Raw genomic sequence first — 9,314 nt, 5'->3', positions numbered from 1 at the left:
AAGCGATTGAGGAACGATTCGGCGGTATAGATGTGAAGCCGATTGGAAACGACGAAGGCGATTGAAGGCGATTGTGAAGCGATTGAGGAACGATTTGGCGGTGGGAACGATTCGACGATGGACGACTCTTAAAGGGAACATTTTGGGGAGTGAATCGTCGTCTCGGGAGCCGATAAGGGAGGAGTGTTTTTGGGGGAGGGGAGCCAGGTAAATTGAAGAGGCATATTGGGGGAAGGGAAGGGAGGCGTGTAAAGGAGGTGTGTAAAATAGGTTTAAGGGTATTTTCGGTATTTCAAAAGTTAAGACTTTGATCAAATTTGTTTAATAAGGTAGTATAGATATAGATATGAGATTTTTAAGGAGATTCAAATAACTAATTAATTTATTCATTTTTAAAATCTAAATACCTTCACATCTTTTTGATGAGGTGGCAACATGTCATTGCTTTTTGCATGGTCGTCTTTTCGATTGATCATGTCCCTATAAAAATATGTATAACATTTTTATACAAAAAGATTAAATTAAAAAAAAACATGCACGGTCGAATTTGGGAAAAAAGCTGACCGTATGGAAAATACTTCATAGAATTATGAATGACCATGCTGTATTGCTGAATAAAGCACCAATTTACATAGATTAATCGCACCGACATCCCTGTTTAAGACTTATTTGGACCGGTCCAACGAGACCGGGACTGTTAACTGGACCTAGTCGGAATAAGGGGTTGTTTGTTTACCTCTTAATAGTTCCATTAAGAGGCAACATCTGAACAGTTAAGAGGTGAATCTTGCTTGGCAAAACAAAAGTCTGACTCTTAATGGTTTTAAAACCTTTTGAATGATTTTGTATCATAGATCTCCCTTAACCATTAAGAGCCCTAATTTCATTGTACACAATACCAAACAATTATATTTCATTTTGCACTATATCATGAGAGCCTCTTAATCATTATGACCACTTAATCATTTTGCACCAAACCATTCAGCAATTGCCAAACAGTCCCTAAGGATAACCAGTTCTGAAAGTATCGATTTAGAATTGATGACCCGAACCAAAATTTGACTTTCTCTAAAAAAAGTCAATAAAAATGATGGCTTATAATGGCCCAATTAGCAACCAGCGGCCCGGCCCTAAATTGGTCAAACACAATCGAAACGATGATTTTCCCTCCATTTCGTGCAATACCTTTTTCAATTTCAATTTCAAAATTTTTCATGTCTTCCCTTTTAATCCATCATTTTCAGACGCTGCCAAGTCAAGGGTTTTCACTCTCGAAAACCCTCTCTGGTTCCACTCAAATACTCGCACTGAACTAGTTGAACATAAGGGGCAAAAGGTTCACTTGTCCAATTCACTTCAGATTGATTTTGGTCTAAATCGTTATATTTTTAGGGTTTCCAATCTGTCACAATGTACATCAAAGAGGTTTGTTTGGAAGGATTCAAATCATACGCTACAAGAACAGTTGTCCCAGGTTTTGATCCTTACTTCAATGCTATAACGGGACTAAACGGATCCGGGAAATCGAACATTCTCGATTCGATTTGCTTCGTATTAGGTATCACTAATTTGCAGCAGGTTCGAGCTTCGAATCTACAAGAGCTTGTGTACAAGCAAGGACAAGCTGGTATCACGAAGGCGACTGTGTCGGTTGTGTTTGATAACTCTGATAGGAGTAGAAGTCCCCTTGGCTATGAAGATTGCCCCGAAATCACTGTCACGCGCCAGGTATGTGACGTGACTCCTCACTTATTTCGTTAATTGAAGTTCGATGTTTTCAGTGTACCCATCCCTGAGATTTTTCATGACAACTGTAAATTTGGAATGAGTTTGCTCACAATCATGCATATATAGGTGTATGAAATTTGGCTGATAAATTACAGTATGTATAAGAAACAAACAGTTACTTATAATTCACTTTGATTTCAAGGGAAAGAGCTACGCATTGACTTTAGATGCCAACCATGTTAGTTGTGTTTCAAATATTGTTTAGGATTTCAAATTACAACAAATTTGGCACCTACGTTATACTTTACTCAAGGTGCTAGTGCTCCAGATATAATCAAAATGGTTTTAACTTTTTGAAAATTCATACCATTTTTTTCTTCGTAAGCTGCAGTTTTTTACTTGAAAAAGTAAGTTTTTTCTTTGGGGTTGATGGAGTACAAGACATTCTTGCAAAGTGGGTTTAAGTATCCAATTTATATGCTTAATGACACTTTAGGACAAAGGGTGAAGGTTCTTTTTTGTGATATCATAGATTGTGGTTGGTGGGAGGAACAAGTACTTGATCAATGGACACCTTGCGCAGCCAAGTAGAGTGCAAAATCTTTTCCACTCAGTGCAGCTTAATGTCAACAATCCACATTTTCTGATAATGCAAGGGCGCATTACCAAGGTATTAAACATGAAACCTCCTGAAATATTGTCCATGCTTGAAGAAGCTGCTGGAACAAGAATGTATGAAACAAAGAAGGACGCGGCTTTGAAGACCCTTGAGAAAAAGCAGGGTAAGGTTGATGAGATCAACAAACTTCTTGATCAGGAAATACTTCCTGCACTAGAGAAACTGAGGAAAGAGCGAATGCAGTACATGCAATGGTCTAATGGGAATGCCGAATTAGATAGACTGAAAAGGTTTTGTATTGCTTATGAATACGTACAAGCAGAGCAAATTCGAGATAATGCAGTTAATGGTGTTGATGAGATAAAGGCCAAGATGTCTGAGATTGATAATGATACAGGGACTATGCAAACAGAGGTGCAAGAGATGGAGACACATGTGTCAAAGTTAACTGTTGAAAAAGATGCAACCATGGGTGGGGAGGTTAAAGGTTTGTCAGACAGAGTTGATGCTATTTCTTGTGACCTTGTTAAGGAAGCATCTGTACTTAAAAATCAAGAGGACAATCTCATGACCGAGACTAAAAATGCTGTAAAGGTAAAGTGCTCATTAAGCCGAAGGATACTTTTTTTTTTGCAACATCATTTTTGGGCAAGTTATATTCTTTCAGTTTCATATTGCTATAATATTTCATGTCTTGGTGTGGTTAGATCGAAAAAAATATTGAAGAACTGAAGCAGTCTGCGGAAGATAGAGCTTCTGCTGTAAAGAGTGCAGAAGATGGAGCGGCTGATCTGAAGAAGAGAGTGGAGGAGCTAGCAAAGAGTTTGGAAGAGCATGAGAAAGAGTACCAGGTAAATGGATTGATGTAGATTGTCATTGTGGTATACTTCGATAATTGGATGAGCTGATTTTCTAATTACACTATGATGACTGCGGACAGGGTGTAATTGCTGGTAAGAGCAGTGGTAATGAAGAGAAGTGCCTTGAAGATCAACTAGGTGATGCTAAAGTGGCAGTTGGAAAGGCAGAAACTGAGCTGAAGCAATTGAAAACAAAGATAAGCCATAGTGAAAAGGAGCTAAAGGAAAATAAAGCCAAGTTATTGTCAAAGCGTGATGAAGCTGTTGCTGTAGAAAAGGAGCTCAAAATCAGACAGAAGGATGTGGAAAGTGTTGAAAGGGCTTTGAAATCTCTCTCGCATGATGAAGGGCAGATGGATGGTCTACAAAAGGTGTGTTATTCTTTCATAGTGTAATCAAGTTCAACAGAAGTACTCACATATCTACTGAACTTCATGTGATGGTGAATATTTTCAGGATCGAATGATGGAGTCTGAAACAATAAATAAAATAAAAGAGGAAATCCGGATGATTTCTTCAAGATTGGGAAACATTCAGTTTACTTATCGTGATCCTGTGAAGAACTTTGACAGGGCGAAAGTCAAAGGTGTGGTTGCAAAGCTCATTAAAGTGAAAGATAGCTCCACAATGACCGCCTTGGAGGTAATCATTCATCATATTATGCAATTATTCATCTTGGAAATTTTAGCCTTTATTGTTAATTGTATCAATTAATATAATGCAATTTTTCCAGGTTTGTGCAGGTGGAAAGTTGTATAATGTTGTGGTAGACACTGAAAACACAGGAAAACAACTTCTTCAAAATGGTGATCTTAGAAGAAGAGTGACAATTGTTCCTTTGAACAAAATTCAAAGCCATCCTGTCCCACCTAGAGTTCAAAATGCTGCTGTTAAATTGGCAAGATTCTGCTTCTTATGTTTACCTATTTTTGTTTTTAGGAAACATATTTATTTCATCTGTTGTATTCCTGTCACATGGGAACTTCTTTGTTTATCAGGTAGGTAAAGGCAATGCTGAAGTTGCACTTACTTTGGTTGGTTATGATGATGAACTCCAGGTATGCTTCCAATTGGTGTAACAGTTGTACTCTAATGCCTGTTTTTTATTTGTGTATTCAACTATTAATAGAAGAGCTTTTGGTTTGCTGGTCTTGATTACTTTCTTGTTCATTCATTTTCATTTTCTATGAACAAAATGTAATCAACTTTTGTATTGTTTCTGCCAAGGTATTTGCTTGTTTGTATTGAGATTGAACATATTTATTGCCCTTTTCCTCTGTTGTCTAATTTTTTGAGAGTTATCTATATCGCAGAGTGCAATGGAATATGTGTTTGGTTCAACTTTCGTCTGCAAGACCAGTGATGTTGCACGAGAGGTACTTTGTTGTTGTAAGATTATAGAACACCATCTATAATACGTTACTTGCCATTTTTCAAAGGTTTTGTTGCTGCAGTAACCCAGGCATGTAATGGTTAGCATACTAGTGAAGCTCATATATGGAAATTGTGCTAAATTTGATGGTTGTCACTAACCATCATCATCATCTTGAATTCTTCTCATTTTTATAGTAAAAATTGTGTCTTGTTCTACTTATATCTACTTCTGGTTCACAGGTTGCTTTCAATCGGCAAGTTAGTACCCCAAGTGTGACGTTAGAAGGTGACATATTTCAACCAAGTGGACTCCTGACTGGTGGTTCTCGCAAGTAAATAACATTGCACTAGTCAATTCTTGACATGCATCATTATTTAACTATGGAAGTTTATATTGCTTTTATCTGCTATCTTTTCTGCACAACAATTAATCTCAGTGTTTATCTTTGTAGTCTGATCACCTAAAATATACCTTGTTAAATGTTAACTCACAGGGGTGGTGGTGATCTATTAAGGCAACTTCATGCTTTGTCAGAGGCTGAGTCAGAATTATCTCTACATCAGAAGCGGCTAATAGAAATTGAAGCAAAGGTTTACCTTCAACACTACATTGCTTATCACTCCTTGGAAGTAAACTAGAAGCAATACTTAAACTTGCATGATCTTGTCTAATTATACGTCTAAGTATCTGCTGTGTCTTTATATGCCCAGATCAATGAGCTCCTTCCCGTTCAGAAAAAGTATAATGACCTCAAGACTCAGTTGGAACTCAAGACATATGACCTATCACTATTCCAGAGCAGGGCTGAACAGAATGAGCATCATAAGGTTCCACCATAATTTGTGTTTCAAATAGAGGGGTCTATTTCCTCTTATTCATCAATGATGATATATGTTTCTTTATTCTTGTGTTTGTGTTCATGTAGGTGAGTGAAATAGTAAAAAGGATTGAGCAGGAGCTTGCAGAAGCGAAATCTGCTGTTAATGAAAAGCAAGCCTTTTATAAAGAATGTGTAACTGAAGTGGAAACTCTTGAAAAATCAATTCACGATCATGCCAACAATCGGGACCGTAGGCTCAAAGATCTGGAGAAAAAGATTAAGGCAGTGAAGACAAAAATGCAGTCAGCTTCAAAGGACCTCAAGGTATGTTTTTGTTGTTAAGGAGAACAGAACAATTTGGTGCATAATTTTTTTTACAGCAGATTTTCTCACTTTACTTTTCATCTAGGGGCATGAAAATGAAAGGGAGAAACTTATAATGGAAATGGAAGCTGTCAAACAAGAACAGGCATCATTGGAGAACCAATTAGCTTCTTTACAGAAGCAGATTAGTGTGTTAACTTCTGAAGTGGATGCACTCAAGGCCAAGGTATACTTTTCGTCTACTTCAACTCGTATATGCATGTATTTTGTTTGTTTCCCTTTCCCTTTTGTCCCAGCTGAAAGATAATGTTTGGACTTTTCCAGGTCACATCATTGAGAGATGAACATAGCCAAGCACAATCAGAGCTCAATGCAGCCCGTACGAAGGTCAAGGAATGTGATTCACAAATTAGTTCCATTCTCAAAGAGCAACAAAAACTTAAAAATAGGATTGGTGAGAAAAATCTTGAGAGGAAAAAGTTGGAAAACGAGGTAATTTTTTGAATACCTAATTCTTATTTAAGTTAACATATTTGTCAATCAAAACCTTTTGCTTTTTTTGTCTGTTTTGTAGGTGAAACGTATGGAAATGGAGCAGAAAGACTCTTCTTTGAAGGTGGATAAATTGATTGAAAAGCATGCTTGGATAACTTCTGAGAAACAGCTTTTTGGAAGAAGTGGAAGTGACTACGATTTCACATCTCGTGATCCACACAGAGCAAGGGACCAATTTGAAAAGCTGCAGGCTGAACAAGCAGGGTAATGGGTGAAACTTCTTCCAAATTTTCACCACCCATTCTTTTTTAATCAGTTTCTTTGTAGTGGGAAAATATAAAGTAGTACTTAGTTTTTAGTTGTTTGTCTCTTAAAGCCTTGAGAAGAGGGTGAACAAGAAAGTTATGGCCATGTTTGAGAAAGCAGAAGATGAGTACAATGATTTGATATCCAAGAAGAACATTATTGAGGTTGGTGAACATAGATTTTCAATCGATTCTTGCCAATAAAACCCGTCTCCACTTATACCGACCATCTTACACAGAATGATAAGTCAAAGATTAAGCTGGTGATTGAAGAGCTTGATGAGAAGAAAAAGGAGACGCTGAAAGTCACATGGGTTAAGGTGAACAGGTGAGTTTCTTGAAATGCTCGAATGAATTTTAATGATTGGTTTTATACCATTCCGTTTTTCTCTGAAATATGTATATTTTCAGCGATTTTGGATCCATATTTTCTACTCTGTTACCTGGCACAATGGCAAAGCTAGAACCACCAGAGGGCGGTACATTTTTGGATGGGTTAGAGGTCCGTGTGGCATTTGGGGGTGTTTGGAAACAGTCATTGTCCGAACTTAGTGGAGGACAACGATCTCTACTTGCGCTTTCGCTAATTTTGGCGTTGCTACTTTTCAAACCAGCTCCACTTTATATACTGGATGAGGTATTTGTAAAATTTATATTTTTGACTCTAGGCTTTTATTGTTTCTTTTGTATGAATGAAACATATTTTCCAAACATCTATATGGTTAAATAAACATCCTTCCTTGATGTTGAGCAGGTTGATGCAGCTCTTGATCTGAGTCACACCCAGAACATTGGGAGGATGATCAAATCTCACTTTCCACATTCACAGGTATATATGCATCTGAAACTTACAAAATGCAAGCATTCCATCTACTTGTAATTTGATTGACACATTTTTCCAACTTTTTTCCTTAAAAATATCAATTCTAGACTCGAGTTTCATCTTTGTGGGAAGATGTTCGATAAGAAGTGTAGGAATTGACAATCTTTCATTGATTACAGTTCATTGTTGTATCGTTGAAAGAGGGCATGTTCAACAATGCCAATGTTCTTTTCCGTACAAAATTTGTGGATGGTGTCTCGACTGTTCAGAGGACAGTTGCATCAAGGCAGACCAAATAATCCTGTTTTTCAACCGCGGTAAGTTTAAAATTTGTCATTTTTTAAGTCTGGTGCTTATAAGGAAGGAATTTCATTTTTGGTGCTTATAATAACACCATATTTGAACTTTGTCCAGGTGGTTGAGGATCTGTGAATTAGAGGTTTGAAAAATGTTGTGCAATGACTTATTGTGTAAATTTGATTATCCAAAGCAGAAAGCTTTTGTTCTAATTATCTTGTATTATTATTATTATTGTTATTATTATTATTATTATTGTTATTATTATTCTTCTGAATTGATCTTACATTAGAAACAGGAATATGTACATTATGAAACTAACGTTGTCTCTTGAGTTTGACCATCTGCAGTAGTTTGAGATGTTGCTCTTTTTGGTGCCATTTCCTTGTCAACTCAGTTATTATACTTGGTTGTAGAGATCACTATGGACCGTTCATAAACTATTTGGTCAAACCGCTCCATAAAAGTCTGGTCCGAGATTGTCAGAGTAAAAAGTGACATTCTTAACTGGTCTGGTTTGGTTTGATTTGATTTTTAATTTTATAAATTTAATTTACTACATTATCAATAACTAATATATATATATATATATATATATATTAGAATGATATTCGTGTAATGTATCGAGACACATCTTAATTTTAGTGTTTTGTTTTATTTCTTTTTTATGTTGATATAACACAATTTTATGTGGTTTTGAGAAAATGATAATGTTTTTATTTTTGAATAAAATATAAATTTAAAAATATCATAAAATTTAAAAAAAAATATCGATATCAATATTAAATTAATATTTTTAAAAGTTATTGTGTCTTGGTGTAATTTCTCTAATTCAATTTTTTTAATTATAATTTAATTTAGGTTTAATAAGAAACAAATTTAATTTAGATTTAATAATATAATTTTTTATAAAAATAATAACTAAGTATTTTATTAGAGCTCAATGATTATTTTAATTATATTTTAGATTTTTTATATTTAAAATGAGATGTTTATTCAATATTTGATCATGTTTATCTGCAGTTAGTTACACAAATTCAAATACGGRGCTTTAATAAGTTGTATTTATGCACAATTTATCTATAATCTTAAATTTTAAGTAATATGCATCAATAAACAGTACTTCGTGCATAAAAAATGATTTTTAAAAGTTTTTGTCAAATGTTTTATGATATAATATAGATACACACACATATCTATACTATATTATAAAACATTTAAAAAAAACTCTTAAAAATAATTTTTGTTACATAAAGTACTGATTATTGATGCATATTACTTAAAATTCAAGATTATAAGTAAATAATGCATAAGTACAATTTATTAAAGTTCTATGCTTGAATTTGTGTAGCTAGCTGTAGATAAATATAATCAATACTGGATAAACATTTCATTTTAAGTATAGAAAATTTAAAATATAATTAGTATAATCATTATCTTCTAACAAAATACTTAATTATTATCTTTATTAAATAAAAAATAAATTGCTTTGTTATTAAGCATAAATTAAATTATAAAAAAAAATTTAATTAAAGACATTACACAAMAAAATAAAAACTTTTAAATAGTTAATTTGATACTAATATATATATATATATATATATATAGCGAGAGAGAGAGAAAGAGGAGCGTTCAAATAAAAACTACCCAATTTGTAGAAACTGTACA

At 34.5% G+C, this 9,314-nt stretch overlaps 1 protein-coding gene across 1 annotated transcript; it reads left to right on the top strand.

Annotated features, from left to right (window-relative positions):
* The first annotated feature begins 1,410 nt into the window (after positions 1-1,410).
* LOC112529428 (structural maintenance of chromosomes protein 2-1-like) lies at positions 1,411-7,900 on the top strand. The gene is made up of 21 exons (XM_025140708.1): positions 1,411-1,728; positions 2,261-2,941; positions 3,055-3,198; positions 3,288-3,578; positions 3,664-3,849; positions 3,941-4,105; positions 4,206-4,265; positions 4,521-4,583; positions 4,822-4,913; positions 5,076-5,172; positions 5,293-5,409; positions 5,508-5,726; positions 5,812-5,952; positions 6,051-6,218; positions 6,301-6,485; positions 6,598-6,691; positions 6,766-6,854; positions 6,938-7,163; positions 7,281-7,355; positions 7,529-7,666; positions 7,764-7,900. The coding sequence occupies exons 1-20, from the start codon at positions 1,411-1,413 to the stop codon at positions 7,646-7,648; spliced, it is 3,531 nt and encodes a 1,176-aa protein (XP_024996476.1). The 3' UTR covers positions 7,649-7,666; positions 7,764-7,900.
* Positions 7,901-9,314: the final 1,414 nt, after the last annotated feature.

The sequence above is a fragment of the Cynara cardunculus genome, assembly GCF_001531365.2.
Source record: "Cynara cardunculus var. scolymus isolate 2C chromosome LG 16, CcrdV1, whole genome shotgun sequence".
Lineage (NCBI taxonomy): Eukaryota > Viridiplantae > Streptophyta > Magnoliopsida > Asterales > Asteraceae > Cynara > Cynara cardunculus.
This window is presented reverse-complemented; position numbering and strand designations above follow the sequence as displayed.